Consider the following 24,790-nt stretch of genomic DNA (forward strand, 5'->3'; position numbering starts at 1 on the left):
ACAGGGAAAGATGAAACCAACTGGAACACGGATGTATTTTTTAGGGTAGAATTTCTGCCCCTCTGAATATTTTATCCTAGCCAGTGATGACTCCTAAACCAATGTCAGTAATATTAGTCGCATTTTCCAGAATGGAGAACTGAGGCTGATAGAGATCCAAAGATTTTCTGGATTGCTAGCTCAAAATTCAACCTGGGTCTCTTTGGCCACAAATCCTATGCTGAGTTGTGGTTTTGTCTCCCTAGTTTTTAGCACCCATGGATTTGCTCAAGGGAAGTACCAGATCAATCACTGACTATATGATTAGATGAGTAGATGGATGATGGATTGAAGGAAGGATGGATGGACAGATGGGTCACATAGCTAGCTTTTTTTTTTTTTTTTGGATCTTTCTGATCTAAATCCAAATGATACACCTTCAGAGAAGCCTTCCCCAGCCACCTACTTAAGCTGCTGCAATAACTACATTCTCCACCCAACCCTTCCCTATTTTAATACTTTTTTGTAGCATTTACTATCTAAAATTATCTCGTTGCTTTATCTGGTCACTCATTGATTGTTCACAGGAGAGTTGGAACTGTGTCTCCCTCTTCACTGCGGTATCTCCAGCACACAGAGAGTACATAGTGTTTGTAGATGTTGAGTAAGACTTCTGAAAGAGTATGTGAGTGTACCTGGGTCATGGTGCAGGAAGGAAGGGGAAGCATGATGAAGCCTGGTGCGTGTTGTTCACACAGAACTGCAGCACCTGGTTTCTGCCTTTCTCACATCTGTAAGGGCTAAGGAGGTAATTTGTCTCAATGGTTCTGACTGCTGGATTAGGGACCAAGAGTCTGATTGTAGACTATGGTACATCTTGAGGGGCTAAGAGTTTGTTGGGGAGAGGGGGAGTCCCACCTGCTTATGTTTGCTTTGACAGTCCTTCTCTAGCTTCTGTGGCCCTGCCTAACCTGTGCTCCAGCGAATGTATGTATCCCCATGAAAAACAGGCACCAGTGAGAGTTTCTTGTTGAGCCACTGTTTTCAATTAAGACTCCTAGTGGATTTGTTGGATGTGAGCTGCCAAGGGAGCCCACTCCATAAATTACTGGTGTCAGGGGGCAATTACATACTGCCCCAGCTGGATTCTGTGCTAGGGGCCTGAGCAGCCAATTGACAACATTAATGTCCCATTAAAGAGATGAATGCCTCGTGTCTGGGCTCCCCCTGCTTATCAGCCTGCTGTTGGGCAACTGGGTACTTCTGGCAGTGACAAATGATGTTGGCCTCCCCATGGCTAGTGCTTTGGGGGAGGGTCCTCACTACACAGGTCTGGTACCCTTGGTGCGAGAACCATCAAAATCACTGGCAAAAATAACAGCATGTGATGCAGAGAGCCCTCACTTGTATTTTGAATTTTTTCTAAAGTCTTAATTTTAATGGCAAATGAACAGAAAGGGAAGGAAGAACCACAGGGCCACTCTGTAGGCTGTTTAGGATCTCCTTGGAGTTAGCACCATCCCAGGGCCTTGCAGAGTGCCTGACTCACAGCAGGTGGCTGAACAGCTCAGATACATTTCTCCAATCCATGGGAATCTCATGCTATTGACTTGGAAAAAAAAGATGCTCATTGTTTCTGCAGGTAGTCACCGAGTGCCTACAATGTGCCAGGTTCAGGAGGGATCGTGGTGAACCAGACAAACCAGGCCCCTGTGGTCATGGAATTGCAGTCCAGCGGGGCAGCCAGCCAATGAGTGAGCAAACAGATAAACAAAAACAGCTCAGCTAATGACAGGTATTCTAGAGAAAACTTCATTCATGTGATGCCTGGGGACTCAGGACCTTGACGGGGACAACCTTCGATAGAATGATTCATCTAGGAAGGCTTTTCTAAGGAGATCACTGCAGAGCTAAAGGCTGTAAAAGAGCCAGTCCCTGGGGAGATCTGGAGCAGAGAGAAGAGCATATACAAAGGCCCTGAGGCACTGGGAATGAGCTAGGAGTACTCGAGTTGCAGTGAGACCAGTGCACTGAGTGCAGCAAGTGAGAAGTAAACTGGTAGGAAAGAGGCCTCAGGGAGGAGTCTTGCAGGCCCTGGAAAGATGTTCAGGTTCTATTTTCAATGCAATGGAAAGATAGAGGGAAAATGGCAGATAAGAGGCAGGACGAACTTGCAGCTCCCACTCGGATGGACAGAGCAGTGTGTGGAGCCCCACATCAGGACCTTTTGCTCCCAGAAGTACTGCAGAAACATGCCAGGAAAGACAAGAGAATCCATAGAGCCTTTAAAGGAGGTGGATTGCCCTGCAGGCTCCGTGGGACAGCCAAGGAAGTGTGAATCCCCAGAAGATCACACTAGCTCACCAGCAGTGGATTCAAATCAAGAAGAAATCTCTGAATTACCAGAAAAAGAATTAAGAAGTTCGACTATTAAGCCAATTAAGTCGGCACCAGAGAAAGGTGAAGTCCAACTTAAAGAAGTTTTTAAAAAAAATGATATAGGATATGAATGGAAAAATCTCCCATGAAATATAACCTAAATAGAAAACAGTCACAACTTCTGAAACTGAAGGACACACTTAGAGAATTGCAAAATGCACTGGAAAATCTCAGCAATCGAATCAAATGAGTAATAGAAAGAACTTCAGAACTTGAAGACAAGGCTTTCACATTAACCCACTCCAACAAAGACAACAAAGAATTTTTAAAAATGAACAAAACCTTCAAGAAGTTTGGGAGTATGTTAAATAACCAAACAAGAACAATTGCTGTTCCTGAGGAAGAAGAGAAATCTAAAAGTTTGAATAATGAGAGAATAATTGAGGAAAACTTGCCCAGCCTTGCTAGAGATCTAGACATCTAAATAGAAGAAGTGCAAAGAACACCTGGGAAATTCATTGCAAAAAGATCACGCCTAGGCACATAGTCATCAAGTAATCTAAAGTCAAGACAAAGGAAATAATCTTAAGACGCAAAAGCATCAGGTAACCTATAAAGGAAAACCCATCAGATTAACAGCAGATTTCTCAGCAGAAACCCTACAAGCTAGATGGGTCCTATCTTTAGCCTCCTTAAACAAAACAATTACCAGCCAAGCATCGTGTATCCAGCGAAACTAAGCTTCATAAATGAAAGACACAGTTTTTTCAGACAAATGCTAAGATGATTCACCACTACCAAGCCAGCACGACAAGAACTGCTAAAAGGAGCTGTAAATCTTGAAACAAATCCTCAAAATAAACCAAAATAGAATCTCTTTAAAGCATAAATCTCACAGGTCCTGCAAAACAACACAATGAAACAAACCAAGGTATTCAGGCAACAAATAGCATGATGAATAGAATAGTACCTCACATCTCAATACTACTGTGGAATGTAAATGGCCTAAAAGCTTCACTTAAAAGATACAGAATCAATAAGAATTCACCAACCAGGTGTCTGCTGTCTTCGAGAGACTTTCCTGGCACATAAGGACTCACATGAACTTATGGTAAAAAGGTGAAAAAAGATACTCCATGCAAATGGACACCAAAAGTGAGCAGGAGTAGCTATTCTTATCAGACAAAACAAAACTTTAAAGCAACAGCAATTTAAAAAGACAAGGAGGGACATTACATAATGATAAAAGGACTAGTCCAACAGGAAAATACCACAATCCTAAATATATATGCACTAACACTGGGGCTCCCAAAACAATTACTACCAGACCTAAGAAATGAGATGGACCGCAACACAGTAATATTGACACACTTCATCAAGACAAAGTCAATAAACAATGGACTTATGCTATACTCTACAACAAATGGACTTAACAGATACTTATAGAACGTTTTACCCAATGACTGCAGAATTGCGTAAAACAATTCTATTATACATGCTATTCATCAGCACATGGAACATTCTCCAAGATAGGCCATATGATAGGCCACAAAACAAGTCTCAACAATTTTAAGAAAATCAAAAGTACAGTGAGTACTCTTCTCAGACCACAGTGGAATAAAATTGGAAATTAACTCCAAAAGGAACCGCCAAAGTCATGCAAATACCTGGAAACTAAATAACGTGCTCCCGAATTCAATGCTTCTGGGATACAGCAAAGCCGGTGCTAAGTGCAGAGTTCATAGCATTAAATGCCCACATCAAAAAGTCAGAAAGAGCCCAAACAGACAATCTAATATCACACCTTAATGAGCTAGAGAAACAAGAACAAACCCAAATCCACCAAGGAGAGGTAAAAGACCTCTACAAGGGAAACTGCAAAACACTGCTGCAAGAAATCATAGATGACACAAACAAATGGAAATACATCCCATGCTCTTGGATGGGTAGAATCAATATTGTGACCATGACCATACCACCAAAAGCAATCTACAAATTCAGTGCAATTCCCATCAAAATACCACCATCATTCTTCACAGAACTAGAAAAAAACAATCCTAAAACTCATATGGAACTAAAAAAGAGCCTGCCGAGCCAAAGCAAGACTAAGCAAAAAGAACAAATCTGGAGGCATAACATTACCCAACCTTAAAGCATACTATAAGGCCATAGTCACCAGAACAGCATGGTACTGGTATAAAAACAGGCTAGAGAACCCAGAAATAAAGCCAAATACTTACTGATCTTCAACAAAGCACACAAAAACAAAGTGGGAAAAGAACACTCTATTCAACAAATGGTGCAGAAATAATTAGCAGGCCACATGTAGAATGACAAAACTAAATCCTCATCTCTCACCTTATACAAAAATCAACTCTGGATGGATCAAACTTCAAGACATGAAACCATAAAAATTCTAGAAGATAAAATTGGAAAAACCCTTCTAGACATTGGCTTAGGCAAAGACTTCATGACCAAGAACCCAAAAGCAAATGCAACAAAAACAAAGATAAATAGATAGGACTTAATTTAAAAAGTTTCTGCAAGGCAAAACAATCAGCAGAGTAAACAGACAACCCAGAGAGTGGGAGAAAATCTTTGCAATCTATAGATCCAACAAAGGACTAATTTCTAGAATCTACAAGGAACTCAAATCAGCAGGAAAAAACAATCCCATCAAAAAGTGGGCTCAGGCCATGAATAGACAGTTCTCAAAAGAAGATATACAAATGGCCAATGAACTTACGAAAAAATGCTCAACATCACTAATGATCAGGAAAATGCACATCAAAACCACAATGCGATACCACCTTACTCCTGCAGGAATGGCTATAATAAAAAAATAATAGATGTTGGCATGGATGTGGTGAAAAGGAAACACTTTTATGCTGTTAGTGGAAATGTAAACTAGGACAACCACTATGGATAGCAATGTGGAGATTCCTTAAAGAACTACAAGTAGTTCTACCATTTGATCCAGCAATTCCACTACAGGCTATCTACCAGAGGAAAAGAAGTCATTATACAAAAAAAAGATTCTTGCACATGCATGTTTATAGCAGCACAATTCGCAATTGCAAAAATATGGAACCAGCCCAAATGCCCATCAGTCAATGAGTGAATAAATTCCACACCATGGACTATTACTCAGCCATAAAAAGGAACGAAATAATAGTATTTGCAGCAACCTGGATGGAATTGGAGACCATTATTCTAAGTGAAGTAATTCAGGAATGGAAAACCAAACATTGTATGTTCTCGTAAGTGGGGGCTACGCTATGACAAAACAAAGGCTTAAGAATGATACATGGCTTTGGGGACTCAGGGGCAAGGGTCGGGGGATATGGGGGATAAAAGACTACACATGGGGTACAGTGTATACTGCTCAGGCGATAGGTGCGCCAAAATCTCAGAAGTCACCACTAAAGAACTTATTCATGTCACCAGACACCACCTGTTCCCCAAAAGCCTATTGAAATATATACATATACACACATATTATAAACTCAAAAAAAGATAATAAACGCAATGGAAAGCCACTGGTTGGTTGGAAGCCAGGGAGCAGTATGTTAAGCTTGAATTTGAGTATGTATTTGAATTTGGGTAATTGACCATTCTGCAGTGGATGGTGGTGAACTTCCACAGTGAGGCCCCTTGAGAAGGTTTGGAGGTCACAGAGGATGTGACAGCAGCAAAGCCCTAGCTCAGGCTGCCCCACCCCTCACCCATCACGCTCCTCGGTTGAGAAACAAGATCCAGGTTGTTCATCAGCTGCTCCGGAACTCTCCTGCCCAGGTTATCTTGGTTTTAAAACTCAGATTTTTTCTTTGGAGGATCCAAGGGCAGTGTTCTGGAGGGTTCCCATCTTCCCCTAACTGGTGAAAAATCTCTTCCTTAAATATGACCCTAAAGTAGTTTTGTGGCCATTCATCTGTTTTGTTAGTATCTGTTGGAAACTAGTGCGTGGAGGGAAGTCCATGTGTTCAGTCCCTACTCATTCAGTATGTGTTCAAGATAGATTGATAGACAGGTGATACATAGATAGATGATTAACAGACAGATAGATGGGTGGATAGATTAATAGGTAAACAGATGGACAGATCATTGATGGGTAGAATAGAGTTGACTGATTAATGAGACAGATTAATAGAGATAGATGATAAACACGTAAGTAGATGATCAATCTACATAGATCATCAGTTGATCAATAGACAATAGGTGCTCAATATATCTCTATTTCTAGATCTCTATAGAGATATTGAACATCTACAGTAGATAGATATAGAAATAGAGATATATTGAGCATCTACTCTATGCTCAGCACTGTTTCAGACACTAGAGACATGTTGGTGAGCAAGCCCTGCCCTCATGGAGTTAACAGTCTAGAGCTGGAGAGAGAGAGATACCTATAAATTAAAACATGCAGTACTGTGGGGGTGAGGAGAAAAGCTCTGATGATCAAATGCTTAGAGATGTACCTCAGTGGTGCCTCTGTCCAGGAAAGACTTCTGAGTAGAGGTGATACCTGAGCCAAAACCTAGACAAGAAGTTTGAGCTGGCTAGGACGACGCTGGGAAAGGTAGACCGGTCCAGAGAACAGGCGGATCATGGCCAGAAGATCAAGAGGAAACAGAGAGCCCTTCAGAACGAGGTGCTGAGAGTAACCCAGGGTGGCCTGGAGCAAGGAGCGAGTGGAAGGGAGGGAGAGGGATAGAGATGACAGAGGTGAAGCTGGAGCCAAACCAAAAAGGTCTCCAGGAGAGGTGAGAAACTGGACTTACAAACCAGGCGTTGCTGAAAGCGGTTATAAGTAGGAAAATAGAAATCGGGCTTCTTTAGAGAAATCTCCATAGACCTTTCAAGGTCTGAACTGAATCCTGTTGATCATTCATTTATTCCTTCAAGAAATAGTATCCTTTTAATTTCTACTGTGTTCTGGGCACTTTGCTAGGCACCAGGGCAGGGGCGAGGGGACAGAAGGTGCTGGTCCCTGCTGATCCACAGGGTAGTAGAAAAATACCAAGATTTCATAAGTCTGGGAGGGACGGCAGCCCCTGCAGGAACGTCAGAGCGGTAACTACCTCTGTTACTCTCAGGATGCTTTTTTTTTTTTTTTTTTTTTTTTTTTGAGACGGAGTCTTGCTCTGGCTCCCAGGCTGGAGTGCAGTGGCCTGATCTCGGCTCACTACAACCTTCACCTCCTGGGTTCAAGCGATTCTCCTGCCTCAGCCTCCTGAGTAGCTGGGACTACAGGCGTCCGCCACCACTCCTGGCTAATTTTTGTATTTTTAGTAAAGACGGGGTTTCACCATATTGGCCAGGCTGGTCTCAAACTCCTGATCTTGTGATCCACCCACCTCGACCTCCCAAAGTGCTGGAATTACAGGCTTGAGCCACCGCGCCTGGCCCTCAGGATACTTTCTTAGTCCTAATCTTTAGTCTCTGTCCTGATGAAAACTGAAAGCAAGATATGTGCCAGTGAGTGTACACGGATGGCAGTCACCCCTGGTAGGCAGTAGGGATTCGGTTTATATGTGTTGGGTGAATGAATGACAGAGAGTGAATGAATTAATGAATGGGAGGCAATATGTAGCATAGTGGATGAGAATGCAGCCTCTGGGGTTGGACTTCCTGGGTTCCCATGCTGGCTCTGCCCCCTCTGACCATAGCGAGTTATCTCACTTCGCTGAGACTCAGTTTCCACATCTGTAAAGTGAAGATAATGACAAGGGTCTCCCCTTTATGGATTTGGGAGTATCAAATGAGTGGACATGTCTGCCTGGCACACTGTAATCCCTCAGCAAATATTAGCAGTGGAGCTCTGTACCCTGGGTAAAGAATGGACTGACATGGTAACTCTTGCAAGAACAATGAGAAACTAGATCAGCTCCTATTTCCCCTGCACATAGGAAATCTCAGAATGTAGGTGTGTGTATCCACACCCGACCTTCGTGCACACGCACATTAGAGATGCTAATTATGGGAAGACAACAGAGGCAGTGCAAGCTCATACTGTACCCGTTATTTGCCCCAACATGCCTACATGCTGTGTCCTCAAAACCACTAAATTAATCCACCTGGGGGAGATCTCTTTTTTCAAATTAGACGACCCCTGATTTAATTTGATTTGAAATAGCAACAAAGCTCATTGTCAGGAATCTCCCGAGTTCATTCATTTTTTGGTCAAGCCATTCACCCGTTCGTTCAACAAACATTGCTCGAGCACCTACTGTGTACTAAACATGGTAGTAGGCACCAAGAAAGAGCAGAGAACCTGCTAGGTAAAGCCCCCGTTCACACAGAGCTTACATTACAGCTGGAGGAGATAAGGAATAAATACATCAACAGACAACTCTGAGATAGTGCTTATACCAGTGGTAGGAAGAAAATAAAGCGGTAGGGAATGGCACAGATTGACTGAAGGTCCATTTGAAATTTGGGGTGGAGGGAGTGGTCAGGTAAAGACTCTGTGAGGCAGCTTTAGACATAAGGGGCTGGCCGTGCAAGCAAGGCGTATTCCACACAGGGCAGATGGTGCGGGAATGCTGAGCTGGAAATGAACCTGCCTTGATTGAGGTGGCTAAAACAAGGCATCCTGGAGAAAGATGGGGAGGGGGTCATGGAGTTGGAGGACGGGGCAAGCTCAGACTCTGAGTGCACTAAGAAGCCTGGGGGCAGCAGTAAGAGGACATTTTACAAGGCCTTTCTGACTACAGGATATAGAAGAAATTGCAGGTGGCACAAGTGGAAGGAGGGAAGCCCAGAGAGGATTGCGGTGGGTCACAGCCGCACACATCCCCAGCTGGCTGGCAGGAAGGAAGGATCGCAGGATGACTCTCGTGCTTACGTTCCAGCTCTAGGTGCCTTGGGAAAGCCAGAGCTGTCTCTTCCTAGGAAACCTATTTGAACCCCCGTAGATGACAGGCAATGCTCAGGGTCTCTAGCGTATGATAGAGCAGCTGTAATAACATAACCTTTATTCTTGTTCAGAACCGTTGCACACAGTGGAGGTGTGTGATTTGGAAAACCAAGGATGGAAGTGGAAACTAGCTATACCTGTTGAGTGGCAGGATGTATGTTTCTGTGGAATGGCCTGCAAGCAAGGCATTCATTCATTCATTCAGTCAGTCAGTCAGTCAGTCATTCAGTCCATGTTTGGTTTTCTTTTCAAAGCACACGCCATACACCAGGCACAGGAGGCCCAGTGGTTTAAATAAAAGGACCACAGGCCTTGTGATCCTTCAGACCGAGTCCAGATCCCAGATCTTCTGCTTATAAGCTGTGCAACCTTGAGCAGGTGACTTAGTTGGAGCCTCAGTTTCTTCATCTGTAAAATGGGTATATGAAAGCTAACACAGGGGATCCTAGGCCTTTCTGAGACCTAGCACCCTAGTTCAGGCCCAGTGACTTCAGAATTCACTCCCCTGTTTTAGGTCGGCACTGACTGGGATGCCAAGGAGCGGCTGTTCCGCAACTTTGGGGGTCTCCTGGGGCCCATGGATGAGCCGGTGGGTATGCAGAAGTGGGGGAAGGGGCCCAACGTGACCGTGACCGTCATTTGGGTGGATCCCGTCAACGTCATCGCAGCCACCTATGACATCCTGATTGAGTCCACTGCCGAATTCACGCACTACAAGCCCCCTTTGAACTTGCCCCTGAGGCCTGGGGTCTGGACAGTGAAAATTCTCCACCACTGGGTGCCAGTTGCAGAGACCAAATTCCTCGTTGCGCCTCTGACCTTCTCCAACAGGCAGCCCATCAAACCGGGTGAGTACTCCCAGCATCTCTGTGGGGAAAATATTCCTTCCTCGGGAACCTGAGGGTCTCTGGTGTTGGTAGGCAGCACTGCTCAGATGTAGGGCAAGCAGCGTCCTTGCAGAACGGCACTCCTTGCTCTCAGTACTTTTCTCTGCGTTTCCCTAGAGAACCATCTAATTTCCTACCTGCACACTGAGATGTCATCTGTGCAGGTATTAGATACCTATTTGTTAGATGTTCTCCCACTGAACTTCCAGAAGGCCTAGATCATGGTGAAGACAAGCTGGGAAATACGCCCAGGCAGGTATTAAGGATCAGCAAATCTTGTTGACTATTTTTAAAAATCCAGAACAGGAATTTCTGTTCATCAAAAATATGATACACCAGGTGGAAAAGATGAACCACCTAATAGTGGAAGATACTTGCTACATTTTTTTTAAAGTACTCATCTTCAGAATTTATAAAGAAATGCCATTAATCAGAAGTTGGCCATTCCAGCCCACTACCTGTTTTTGTAAATAAAGTTTTATTGGAACACAGTCGCCATGCTCATTCATTTACACGTTGCCTGCTTCTGCTTTAGAGCTACAGTGGCAGAACTGAATCGTTGTGACAGAGACTGCATGGCCTACAAAGCAATACTTACTATCTGGCTCTTTCCAAAAAAAAAAAAAAAAAACCCACCAACCCTCCTCCACCAATAGAGGAAAAAAATGAAGGAGAGAACATGAATGGCCCTCACCCAGAAAAAGATGTTCAGCCCAGAGAAATGAAAATTTAAAGCAAAGAGAGGTTCCACTTCATACCCATATTATTGGGAAATGCGTGACAGTTAGATAAGAACCTGTGTTACTAAGGCTAGGAGTAACAGGCATTCATGCAGTGCTAGTGGGAGGGTGAAGTGCTAAGATGAGATGAGTTTAGAAAATGGTTTAGTATCTCCTAGTAAAGCTGAACATACACACACCCTACAATAGACATTTCACTCCCAGGTATAGGCTCTAGAGACTTGTACAGAAATGCTCACATGAGAGTTATTCTTAATAGCACAAAACCAGAAACAGTCTGATTGTCTGACACTGGAAAGGAAAAGCAATTGGCTGTCTGTTCATACAATGGAATATTAGGCAGCAGTGAATATCAGTAAAGCATGGCATGTGTTGGCTTGGATGAGTCCCTAAAACATAGTGTTGAGGGGGAAATATCATAGATAAATCATTATGATGCATTTCTGTCAAGTTCAAAAACAGGCAAAGTCAACAGTATCTTATTTCATGTGTCAAAGGCAGCTGTTAGGAAATGAAACACGAAATTAACACGAAATTCAGGTCAGGGTTTCCATCCCCATGGAGAACAGGGACTGGGATGTCGGTTCCTAACCCGCCTTTTTTCTTTGTCCATTCAAAGGGTTTACGTTTATACTTCTATTTCCCCTCTTTTCACCTCCTTTTATTAAGGGGAAAGTCTTTCTCCCTGCTCAGATCCTACCTCTAGAGAAACCACTGCCAACAGTTTGGTGTGAATCCTTTTAGAAGTTTTTCAATACTTTTAAAGCATAAACATAACACACATCATAAATCACAAAACCTTTGATCTATTTAAAAAATGAAATCATACATTTTGTACTGTAAGATTGCTTTTTTTTTTTTTTAACTTTCTAAGTCAGTATATATGAAGCTACCAGCTACATGATATTCCACTGGGTTAAAGAACCACAACGTATCTGTTCCCCTATTGGTGAACACATAAGTTTTTGTTGTTGATGATGATAATGATGTTGTTGATAATACTGCAAGGAAAAGTCTTTTTTTTTTTTTTTTTTTTTTTTTTTTTAAAGTAACTGAGGTTGGCTTGGTGCCATGGCTCATACCTGGCCTCCCAGAGTGCTAGGATTACGAGGCAGGTAGATCACCTGAGGCCAGGAGTTCGAGACCAGCCTGGCCAACATGGTGAAACCCTGTCTCTACTAAAAATACAAAAATTAGCCGGGTGTGGTGGCACACACCTGTAGTCCCAGCTACTTGGGAGGCTGAGGCATGAGAATCGCTTGAACCTGGGAGGTGGGTGAGCCAAAGTCATGCCACTGCACTCCACTTGGGTGACAGAGTGAGGTTCTATCTCAAAAAAAAAAAAAAAAAAAAAAAAGGAATGTAGGTCTAGCTCTTTTGCCTAGGCTGGAGTGCAGTCATGCAGTCCAAGCTTACTGCAGCGTCAAGCTCCTGGGCTCAAGTAATTCTTTCACCTCAGCCTCTTAAGTAGCTGAGACTACCGGAGTGTGCCACCATGCCCGGCTGTTTTTTTTTTTGTTTTTTTTTTTTTTTACTATTTTTGTAGGGGTGTGGTCTCACTGTGTTGTCCTGGCTGGTCTCAAACTCCTGGCTCTAACTAACCCTCCCACCTCGGCAACCCAAAGAGCTGGGATTACAAGCATGAGCCACCCACCACACCCAGCCCCGACAAGGAAGAATCTTAAACATAAAATTGTATGTCCCTGTGTAGGCACATCTATAACACAAACTTTTAGAAACAGGATGTTTGGGTCTCTCTATATTTGGAATTGTTCATGTCCATCTAACAGATCACAAACTCAAAAACCAGAAATGCATTACAGCCTGTTAGCTTCAAAGAGTTCTGGATTGGGTGCCCTTTAGCTAATGACGCAAGGGGATGGGAACACAGCAGTGGGGAGGAGGTGCCTGGAGTCCCAGCAAAGGAGTTGTTTGGGAAAAGCTCTCAAACCACTTTTTCCTCTGCTCTCACACTGCCATAATCAACACAGAAGACTTCCATGACAGCAAAATACGTAGGGGAATTTTCCCCATCGGCAAGCAAGCAATCCGTTCTGCAGTGGACGCCAACTGGGTATCCCCCAGTTCAGTTCCAACATTCTCCACCCAGAGGTAGCATCAGACACCACAGAGTGAGGGCTCAGTGCCGTAAGACCACCCCCTCCTGCCCGCTAATCTCAAGTCTGGGCCTCTGGAACTTCTGACCAAGTGGTTTCAAATTGGGGTTCCCACAACCCCCTCTTTGGGCTCAATTACTCTGCTAGAGCAGCTCACAGAACTCAGGGAAACACTTACGTTTATTGGTTTATTATGAAAGATATTTTAAGGGATACAGATAAACAGCCAGATGAAGCTATACAGAGGGCAAGGTCTAGAAGGGCCCTGAGTGCAGGAGCTTCTGTCCCCATGGCATTGGGGTACCCATCCTCCCGGCAGGTGGATAACTTCTTCCTCACTTTCCTGTGAAGAAGCTACCATGTGTTCAGCTCTCCAGAAGCTCCTCAAACCCTATCCTTTGGGCCTTTTATGAAAACTTCATTGGTTACCTATGATTGAAGCGTGACAACTGCGTCAAAATGTGATTGGACAAAAAGGGTCTGACCTAACCCAGCAAGGCCTGTCTGTTCAGATTCTCCTTGGCCTCTCTGTGCAATAATTCCTTCCTCCAGGGTGTGTGTCGGGGCCCTCTCTGGAATGAGAGTCCTATCACCCACAATCTGATTAGACTCTGGCATTGGGCAGGAGAAGGGGGACAGGAGGAGGCCAGACAGAGAGAGATTCTATTTCCTGAGTCCTAAAGTGCCCAACATGTAACAAAAGACTGTAACAAGGGTTACAGGAGTTCTGGGCCCAGAACCATGGACAAAAACCACTATCACGGCTGGGTGCAGTGGCTCACGCCTGTAATCCCAGCTCTTTAGGAGCCTGAGGTGAACTTGAGGTCAGGAGTTCAAGACCAGCCTGGCCAATGTGGTGAAACCCCGTCTCTCCTAAAAGTACAAACAATTAGCCAGGCATGGTGGCAGGTGCCTGTAACCCCAGCTACTCAGGAGGCTGAGGCATGAGAATCGCTTAAACCCAGGAGGCAGAGGTTGCAGTGAGCCAAGATCATACCACTGCACTCTAGCCTGGGTGACACAGCAAGACTCTATCTCCAAAACAATAAGTAAATAGGCCAGACACGGTGGCTCACGCCTGTAATCCCAGCACTTTGGGAGGCTGAGGTGGGCAGATCACCTGAGGTCAGGAATTCGAGACCAGCCTGACCAACATGGAGAAACCCTGTCTCTACTAAAAATACAAAATTAGCCAGGCGTGGTGATGCGTGCCTGTGATCCCAGCTACTCGGGAGGCTGAGGCAGAATCGCTTGAACCCAGGAGGTGGAGGTTGCGGTGAGCTGAGATGACACCAGTGCACTCCAGCCTGGGCAACAAGAGCGAGACTCCCTCTCAAAAAAAATCAATCAATCAGTCCTCTATCATAGGAGTCTCAAAGTGAAGGCTCAGCTTCTGCTCTTTGTGCAGAGAAAGCAGAAAGATAGAGACCCATGTTTTCTTGAGCTGGAAGCCTGCTCCTTCTTCCCCTATGAACCAGGCAAAAGAAAGCCCCTCCAGAGCTGGCCAGGCCCAATCCCACCCTCTTAGAGGTCTTAGGTTCCTTCTTGATCAAGTTCACATCTTTAGCATCCCTAAGGATTTCCAATGCCAGACATGGAGGAGAGGGGGGTAAACGGCTGTGTCTTCGCTGCTTCAGGTACACCTGCTGGACAGAACGAAGCAGTGCTCCTGAATACACACCCATGCCAGTAGAGTAGCCTGGGGGCCATTCATGGGGTCCTGATTTTTCCAGTGTTTTCTTCTAGAGTTTCTAAGGAAGGCAGGGATCTCCCCACACACACCCAGGATAACCCAGGGGTCATTTTACCCCCACCGAGAGCAGCCTTCCTGTCCTCGGTAATTGTATTTGTTAGCGATATTCCAATGAATGACAGTGAACACGAAGGTGGGAGCAATGCAATTTGTAAAATGATTCATCAAGAGTAATTTTCTATTGATGCATCCCTGGTAATCGCAAGAAATCCGATGAGGTGGAATTGAGGAAAATTTAATTATAGAGACGAGCATCGCAAGCTAATATTGTAATAGCGTTTCCCACATTAACCTCATTTCTCATAAGGGTTTTTTCCATCAACCACAATGTTTGGTTCCCAGTGTTCGCGTATTTGTTAGATGTTCTTTTCCCTTTGAATGTCCTGCCTTTTGTCAGTTTCGGTATCTCCTCATTCTCCACTTTCTTACTCTGCAGAATGGAGGGCTGAGAGGCTCTGATAGAGGAATTAGGGCCTGCACCAAAGACGGCAGGCCCTGTTCTCCTGGCAGGTGGGGCTGGAGCTACCCACCCTACCCTGTATTAGAGAAAGATGGGTTAGGACCAGACTTCCAAACACAGTGGCTCCTAACTACCATGAGAGAAAGCAGCTTTGCTAAACCCTTGCAAGACAGAGGATGTGCTCGATGATGGCTCACCTCCTTCCTCCCACTTGTGCCCATCCAAACCACAGAACCCAACCCTTTTGCTTCCTAGGGCATTGGGAATTAAAGAAATGACGATCTTGTCTGTGTTAGTCAAGGCGTATTTTGAATTCATCTGCTATTCTCATTGCTTTTAGAAGGGTAAGCATATGGTCTTTCTTCCTTCTTCTTGCCTACTCTGGACACTTGTTAATCATCCAGGCTATCCTGGGCACCTTTGGTGGTGGCAGCTGCTGTCAGGCAAACAGGAAGCACTGTCTTCTGAACATTGCAATCATCTTGGAAGGTTTCTTATAATCCTAGCTATCTCAGCTCTTGCAAAACCTGATTTGGTAAAGCACAACTCATCAGACTTATTGGCCAGCTGTTCTAAAAAAATAAAATAAAAAAATATGTGCTTCTACTAAGCAATAAAGCAAGCAATGAATGTGAATGTCTTCAAAATATTACAAATAACAGAAGTGTATACCTTCTTTCCTTCACCCCAAATTGCTATACTTCCTGTTTCCCCATTGTGAAGCCCTGGGAGGTAGTAATAGTCCCTCTCATGTAAATGTTACTGTTTAACCCATTTATGCCTGAAGTTGCAATTTTTTGAATTTTTTCTTTTTTTGAGATGGAGTCTCACTCTATCAACCAGGCTGGGGTGCAATGGTGTGGTCTTGGCTCACTGCAACCTCTGCCTCCCAGGTTCAAACAATTCTCCTGCCTTACCCTCCCAAGTAGCTAGGATTATAGGCACCAGCTACCACACCTGGCTTATTTTTGTATTTTTAGTAGAGACAGGGTTTCACCATGTTGGCCAGGCTGGTCTCGAACTCCTGACCTCAAGTGATCCACCTGCCTCAGCCTCCCAAAGTTCTGGGATTACAGGTGTGAGCCACCATGCCTGGCCCAATTGTTTGAATTTTTGCATGAGTGAAATATCAGACCTTGGCGATGACCCTGAGCAGTAGAATAACATGGTGAGTGATAAGCACTGCCTTTGGAGTTAGTCTGTCCTGGATTTAACCCCAGATCTGTCTCTAACTCCCGCTGCCTCTGTTTCCCCATCTGTAAAATAGGGATGATAAAACCAGCCCCCCTAGTTTTTTAGGTATGTGAGGATTATGGACTAATATCAACAGTAATTAATCCTAGCTGTATTTGTCTGTTCTCATGCTGCTAATAATGACATACCTGAGACTGGGTAACCTATAAAGGTAAGAAGTTTAAGGGACTCGCAGTTCCACATGGTCAGGGAGGCCTCACAATCATGACGGAAGGCAAAGGAGAAGCAAAGGCACATCTTACATGGTGGCAGGCAAGAGCACCTGTGCAGGGGAACTCCCCTTTAAAAAAACCCAACGGATCTCATTAGACTTATTCACTATCACAGGAACAGCATGGGAAAAACCCACCATGATTCAATTACCTTCCACCAGGTCCCTCTCACAACAAGTGGGGATTATGGGAGCTGCAATTCAAGGTGAGATTTGGGTGGGGACATAGCCAAACCGTATCACTAGCTAAGCTTTTCCCAGCACTTAGTATATGCTAGGTGTCATTTGTAAACACTTTATATGAGTCAGCCCATTTAAGCCTCACCAAGTGAGAAGGAAGGTATTAGTACTTTACCCATTTTATTGATGAGGAAACTGAGGTACAAGGCATGGAGGTCAGAAGTCACACACCTGGTATGTTGGACATGGGGATGCAAAACCAGACGGCTTTGCATCTGTAGTACCTGGGCTTTTGTATGAAGTGCTTCACAAAGTGACTGGCACATAGGAGGGGCCCAGCAAGGCAGCACTGTTCTGAGAGCTACTTCGAACTCCCACCCCGCCTCAACCAGGTTCAAACTTCATACTTCCAGAGTGATTGTGCTGTGGTCAGTTCATGCACCCTGTCTTAGGCTTCTAGGAAGCAGAAATCCAACTTATGCAGAGTACAAGGTGGACACTCAGCAGCTGAGATCTGGGCTCCCCAAACAGACCTGGGTACGGACTTTGGCTGCAACACTCAGCATCTGTGTGATTTGGGGGAAAGAGGCTTAATTCAGATTTGCACTTGCTATTCCCTCTGCCCAGAATTCTCTTCCCCAGGATCTGTATGTTAATCGACACTCAGCTCAGATGTCACCTCCCCAGAGAGGTCTCCCCTACCCACCTTGTCTAACATAAACAAACACCCTGTCACTCTCTAACCCAGGGGTCAGCAAACTTTTTTTGTAAAGGGCTAGATACAAAATATTTTCAGCTTGTTGGGTAAAATACAGTCTCTGTCTCAAGTACTCAGCTCTGGTAGCACAAAAGCAGCCATAGACAATATGCAAATACATGGGCAAAGCCATGTTCCAATAAAACTTGATTTACAAACACAGGCCACATTAGGTCCAAGGGCTGCAGTTTGCCAACCCTCTTCTCTCAATACTCTGGTTTTTTGTTTTTTTTTGTTTTTTTTTTTGTTTGTTTTTGTGACACTTACCACTGCCTGAAATAACCTTATTTATCTACTTGTTTATTTCTTTGTTGTTGTTCTCCCTCCACTGGATCTTAACCTTCCTATCTGGTTTGCTCCAGCACCTAGAATAGATCCTGGTACCTAATAGATACTTAATATACCTTGATCAAATGACACAGTGCCTTGCAGACCATGGGTGTTTAGTAAATATGTGTTGACTGAATGCCTGGCACAATGTAGGTGCTTAAAAATATGTATTGGCTGAACCAGTGTCTGCTATCAAAGGTGCTCTGTAAACATGTGTTGAATGAATAAAGGCATGCACCATGCCCTGTACAGAGTGGGCTCTGTCCTTACGGGCTCAGTTTTCTCAGCTGTGAAATGGGACTGCTAAAAGAACTTCCTCATGAGATTGTCATGTGAATTAAATGAGGCGATGCATGATGCCCAGTGCAGCACCAGGCACAGGGTGAAGTATGAGTAGGCATCCTACTGGTGGCTGTTCTAATCCTCAAATTGCTCCCTTTGTCTTTCAGAGGAGGCACTGAAGCTGCACAATGGGCCCCTCCGCAACGCCTACATGGAGCAAAGCTTCCAGAGCCTGAACCCCGTCCTCAGCCTGCCCATCAGCCCCGCCCAGGTGGAGCAGGCACGGAGGAACGCAGCCTCCGCGGGCACAGTGCTGGAGGGATGGCTGGACTCGTTGGTGGGCGGGATGTGGACTGCCATGGACATCTGTGCCACGGGCCCCACGGCCTGCCGGGTCATGCAGATCTGCAGCCAGACGGCCTGGAGCTCCTTCAGCCCTGACCCCAAGTCGGAGCTGGGGGCGGTCAAACCTGATGGCCGGCTCAGGTAGCACTGGGCACAAGGAGTGGGCCACAGCAGGATCTCAACAGGAAAGCAGCCAGAGGGGTTGTGGGGCCTGAACCCTGGCCTCCCACCCTGCGGGGGGCACCCTCTGAGAATGGGTCTCTCCTGGCCATAGAATGATGGAAAGGGAAGGTCAGCAGGTCAAAGCAGGATCAGCCAACAACCTGCCTTTGGCAAGCTGCGGGTGGGACGACTCAGTCCCTGCACTGTGACGGTCTCACCTCTTCTGGTTGATCCTCAAGTCCTACAGGTTCCTTGTCTTCCCCGTCCAGTGACCCACCCCACCCCCAGACGAGTGATTTTGAAACTTTTATTTTGAGCAGCAGAACTTTTGTTTACTGAGCACAGTCATAAGTGGAGTTCAGGGTGCGGACGAAATGCAAGCTGCTCTGGTTGAAGCTCAAGAGTACAAGGCTCCCTTCCCAAAGCTCAGCCCTCCGGTTGGTTCCCTTGCCCAGGGTATCTCCTACGGTACCTCTTCAGAACCCAAGGGCTCTGCAAATGCCAGTTTGACAAGCACTGCCCAGACCAACCATGGGTTCAAACTCCAGCCCCGCCCTTTGGTTCATCTTTCTGCTCCTCCCTTGGCTGAGGGACTTTTGTGCCAGCCTTGGTCGTGGTCCCTTTCTCATGGAGACTGCAGCCTTAGGAGAGCTCTGAGCCTCTCAGTGGCCCTCCTTGGGTTGAGCTATTCTCCTTAGTAACTAGGTAAGTGGGAAAGCCTTTTGATGTGGCATGGCCAAGGTCCAGCCACAAGTGCAACTGCCACCTGTCCAGGGGTCTAGGCCTCCTTCCCTCAAGGCTGCCACACAAAGTAGCAGAAATAGGATGATGTTTGTGAGCACCAAACTCAAGACCATGACCTTCTTTGATCCTTGAAAATGGGAACTTTGATGGCTGTGACCATGAAACTCACAAAGCAATGCTTGGAGCAAAACTCCTGAGCTAGATAGCATAGCAGCACCCATCCCCTGCCAGAGCCCTTCTGTTCTGAGGTCAGACACACAAACCCTTTGTCAGTTGCACGCCGGTGCTGTTGGGAGTGACCAAACCGCATGAACCAGACTTTTCCCGTCCAGGAAATAGCATTTCAGATTTGGTTTTTAATTTCATGCCCTTCCTAATCCAAGGGGCCAACAGGCTCAATGGGACATGCAACATACAAGTGGGAAGGTTATTTAAACAACGAAAAACAGTATGATTCAAGTGTTTGAGTTATCAGAAACCCAAAAGGTTTCCCTGCCACGAGCCCCCTGGAGTGTCATCCCTGTTCACCAGGAGAGCCCTTCGCAGGAGGCGTCCCTTGCTCCTGTAATCCCATCTCGCCTGAATGGTGGGATTCCCTTGGAAAAAGGGCTCACCGCTGGTAGCCATCTGCCCTTCCCATGGAGAGCCAGTCCTGACACTTCTCTCCAGCATAGGTTTGAAGGGGCTGCCCTTCGTTTTGTGCTTGCCCCATCCCAAACCTCGCAAAGCAGGATGTCCTGTTAGCAATGGAGGATGTAGAGAAGGGTCACTTTAGATATTTATTATTTATATGTTTTAGTCAATGACTAATTAGTAGGTGCTGTTTTTGCAGCTTGTCAATTATATTATCTTACTAACTGAAGCTGCCTTTATTCACAAAAGGCCCCTTTTCCCACCCTCTGGTGTCTCTCTCTTGGTTTATCTTTCTCTGCGTCTACCCCCCATCCTCCTCCTCCTCAGAGTAAAAGCAGGGGCATTGAACACCATGCCAAGAAAGCTCCAACCGGCATCTTCCACTGGCTTTGAGTGGGGTGCCTTGGAGACCATTGAAGCCTCACTTTTTCCTTATACAGAGTGTCAGCCTCATCTCTCTCTCGGATCCCAAGAGTATTGGAATTCCTGAGCCTCCCATCCTCCCCCCACTCACCCCCCGCCACAGGCACGAGGAGGTAACAGGCAGAAAGCTTGGAGGGTGGGTGGGGAATGTGCTAGCTGCAGAGAGCTTGGGCCATCCCTGCTTGCTCCGTGGATGCCTTACCATGGCCCATCTAATCATGGGCATCCATGTGACCTTAATGGAGGGAAACAGGCTCCTTTGAGCGAGATCCATCTTAGGAAGAGGGTCATCAGATCCAGGCAGCAGAGTCCAGGAGATAGTCATTCTCAACAGCGATTCTAGGGATCTCACGGTACTTTTCTCAGAAAGCCCCTATGATCTCTTTTACAGACTCTATGGTGGCCAGAAGCTGGGTACCACATCCTCTTTCTGCTCCCGGCCTCTGCCTCTGGCCAGGGTTTCCCTGGGGCTGCTGAAGCCACTTCAGGAACTTCCCTTTCACCCTCTTTGCTGGGCCACTAGTGCTTTGTGTTTGCAGCGTTATTTGCAGTGGCTTTGGGGACTCAGCAGTGGCAAGTCCCTGCGCATAATGTGAACTTGCGGACGTCAAGATGGGGGTCCCTCCTGCACCCACTAACATGTCTGCCTTTTTTTGGTTTTATCCTGGAACAAGTGGAGAAATGGCAGAGTTGGCTGACTCTGGGGACCCTTCCCTTTTTCCTGTGACTTCATTTCTTCCTCACCACAGCTAATTTGGAGAGCTGAGAAGTCACACATAGTATTCCTCTGCCTTCTCTAATGTTATTAGAGACCAGAGAATAAGGTTGCAGATATTACATTTGGTTTAAAAAAAAAAAAAAAAGGAAAATCCCAAACAAAGCCCAGCATGATTTGAGAAAAGAGGATGTTTTTTCTAGGGAAAAATTTTTTTTTAACCTGCCTGAGAATGATTTATTTGCTGGAGGCCATTGTCAGACAGCCTGGAGCTTGGGTTGTGGAAGATTTCAAAAGCATAGGGCCATGGTCTCTGGAAACCTATTACAGCCTGCAGGGAGCCAGTGACGAGGTCCCTGGAAGCTCAGGAAGGCTTAACAGTGGGCCTTGAGGTATTGGTTTGTGGAGAGAAGGAAGCATTCCTTAGGCTGCAGCCCTCCATATAGTGTCCCACTCACTGAGTGACATTCAGGCAGAAATTGAGCTCAGGAGACAGCCAGCCTTCCCACATCCCCCTTCACTTCCTGGTCCACGCATAAAGCAGTGTGTCTCCAAGGAGGCAATGAGCAATTCCCCCGTGTTGTAAGAAGTACACTGCTTTCTCCCTTTGCAGGGGAAAAAAAGGCTTTCCTGGTGAGATCATGAGTCCTTCTGGCTTCATTTCTCATTGTGGGTTTAACTTCTAAAATGCAAATGGATTAGAGAGGATGAGCAGAACTACAGGACCTGCCCCCCACTTCTCGCTCACTGCAATTGCTTCTACTTTGGGCACAAGTTTGGGTGTTTGAAGACCATGTTTCCCTCTGGTTCTCTAGTTGGCAAATAGAAGACACGGGTTAGAACCTTTAGCTTTCTGCCAGAAAGATGCAGAGAGCAGGGCAGTAGCTACCAGGAGTGGGGTGTGAATAAAGAGCCCTTCCACAACCAAGTTCACTGAGGATTTGGAGCACCAGCTCTCCAGCAGCATCCAGGGGTGGAGAGGTGTACATTCTAGAAGCAGCTGTCCGCTTTAAAGCACTCCGCTTTAAAGACAGCAAGCTAGACCTACAGGATCAAAGCCACACACTGTGGTAGGGGTTACAGATGCTTACGGAGCCCAGGATACTAGCACAGATGAGTGAAATGGTTGGTGTGAGACAAAAGGGCATGATGGGAGTGGGGATGGGGACCGTGGTCTTACTGACATGAACATGACCTACCCAGAATGAGCAGCTGCTACTCGGCCCCAACCTATCATTGTGTGTTAAAAATGTAAGCACAGTGTAGTGGAATCTTCCAATTTGGAAAGGAAACCAGAAATCCAGATTTTTTGAAAAAAAATCTGATTTTTTCAATGTCCGTTGTTTTGTTTTTGTTTTTTTTAACAGATAGTGGGCAAAGAAAAATTCCACTGTTCCACATGTGCACTGCCAGCAACCTCTGCTCTCTGGCGAGGTGGTTTACAGTGAGATTATGCATTGCCCTGGTAGAAGAGGAAAAAAGCCAGCATCAGGTCAGGGCAAAAATAACAGCCCATGTTGAACTCTAAATGGGGACGTCTTGCTAAGTCAAATTCCCCTCCCCAAGAGACAGTTCCACAGAGGGGCAATGGATCATTCCGCTCTCCTGCTCCCAAGATTGTGCTGAAGGGAAGAAGGAACAGAATCTGGAGATCTGGACTGCTGCCTCTTAGATATGCAGAGGTCCACATCTGCCTGGGGCTACCCCTTGTGGGACTGCATCCAACCAGGCAGAAATGGCGAAGGCAGTCTAGGAGGAGGAGGAGGTAGGGTGTGAAACAGCCGGGCTCTCTCCAAATCCCAAGCGTTGACAGCCATCTTGCCCCATCCCTGGAAGCCTCTTTGGAAATCACATAGGGCTGTGCTGGCTCATGGGATGTCCTGTTTGCTTCTGCCTCAGTTACCTTACTTTGCCCATGGGTCTACCACAGGCGCTACCTCATTGTGTCTGCTGAGTTTACCTGGGAGGGGGGAACGAAGTTGTCCAAATCTGCTTGAGCTGAATGTATGATCTATGCAAATTCTCTCTCTCCTCTCTCTCTTCCTCTCTGGCTCTCTAACTTAGAAGTTTTTTTGTTTGTTTGTTTTTACCTTGCAAACAAGATACTGTATAGGACCCTCTTAAGATGGAGGAGGGCTTTCTTGCGCCACCTGTGTCTACCCCTCACGTTGTCTTTGGCTCTGGTCTCGCCAAGCTTATGCAGGGAGAATGTGGCCTCTCTTCCCTCTCCACTTGGCTGGGAATATTCCAACTGCCTCTGCCTACAGACACCACCAGAAAGCGGGTTCTGCACCTTGTCGTCCCCATCCCTAATGCCATCTACTCCATCCCTCATGTTCCTCCAACTTGCTTCTCCCATCCCTCCTTCAAAACAAACAAAAAAAGCCTTAGGTTTCTCCTTTTCGAAATGTGGCCTTAACATTATTTTTGGGAAGCTGACCATCCATCCTTTCCCTCCCGTCTCCACCAACATCGCAGAAGAAAGAGCATCGTGAAGCTTCTTTGGGCAGCCTCCTAAGGGAGGGGCTGCCAATCTGTAGTTTGCAGATGCTATAGAAATTGCTTACAAATGTCGTCTTTAAGAAAAATGTTCTTATATTTTTCCTCTGGGCAAAATGAAGGCTTGGGTGCTCATTTCAAGCTCAGCCAACTCCTGAAGCACTCTCTTAGAGCATATTGCCGCTGTAATGGGCTGGCTTAATTACCGGCAGAGTGCTCGAAAAGGCTTTGCAAACCTCCCCTGCCCCCAAGACTGAGTGACTTTATGTACTTCATTCAAGGGTAAATCAGGAGACGTTCTCCATTGATCTCGTCGTCCTTCCTGCCTGGAAAGTGATAGCACTAAATATTCCCGGATGGGTAGGGTTCTCAAAGGGATCACCCTTCTCCTACCTTCAGACTCTATTCTTGACCCTTCCATTGCTCCAGTGCTGATGGAGGCCAAAGACAACCCCAGGGTTTTCACAGGAAATTCACTAGAATTGTGCGCAATTGTCTTTGTAGTCCTTTTGCTTTTTTTTTTTTTTTTTTTTTTTTTTGTAATATTATGTTGTCAATAGCATTTGTTTGGGTATTTGTTTTAGAGGCCTCACTCTAAGTTATTACCGTCCCTTTCGTTGTTTTCAAAGACATGTGGTGATATAGTTTTTAAAAATAACTATTTTGTTATAGATCATAATATGCATAAAACTGTACAGAAATATTTTGTAATGTGTTGATTTTAAAAAACAGAGAATCTGTAAATAAAGTTTTAAAAAAAGAATTCAAATGGCACACACTGAAATATGTAGATATTTTGCTATTTATTTAAAGGAGTATTTTAAGAGATATTGAACTATCTGAAATTGACCAGTAATCAAAGTTCCAGTCATCTGAATGCTTTTCCTTGAGGTAGAATGTGATTCTCAGAAATGATTGCATTACCTGCCCATTTTTGCACCTTTTCTGTCTTTTTATTTAGCAGAACAACAACAACAAAATTGTGCCTTAGCTGTATTTTTTTGTCTAGGGAAGTTTGTTT

General features: G+C 45.4%; 1 protein-coding gene and 1 long non-coding RNA gene across 2 annotated transcripts in view; one reads left to right on the forward strand and one right to left on the reverse strand.

The window, feature by feature from the left end:
* The window catches only part of LOC105464267 (xylosyltransferase 1), a 368,404-nt gene extending 346,980 nt beyond the window's left edge, over positions 1-21,424 (forward strand). The window contains exons 11-12 of the mRNA XM_011711985.3: positions 9,792-10,125; positions 18,416-21,424. Coding sequence (XP_011710287.2) covers positions 9,792-10,125; positions 18,416-18,738 — 657 coding nt within the window. The 3' untranslated portion in view covers positions 18,739-21,424. The remainder of the gene's footprint in view (positions 1-9,791; positions 10,126-18,415) is intronic.
* Positions 1-24,790, reverse strand: part of LOC105464264 (uncharacterized) — a 114,234-nt gene that overhangs the window by 6,533 nt on the left and 82,911 nt on the right. The gene's annotated exons all lie outside the window — the stretch shown is intronic.

Source organism: Macaca nemestrina, chromosome 18 (genome assembly GCF_043159975.1).
Source record: "Macaca nemestrina isolate mMacNem1 chromosome 18, mMacNem.hap1, whole genome shotgun sequence".
Lineage (NCBI taxonomy): Eukaryota > Metazoa > Chordata > Mammalia > Primates > Cercopithecidae > Macaca > Macaca nemestrina.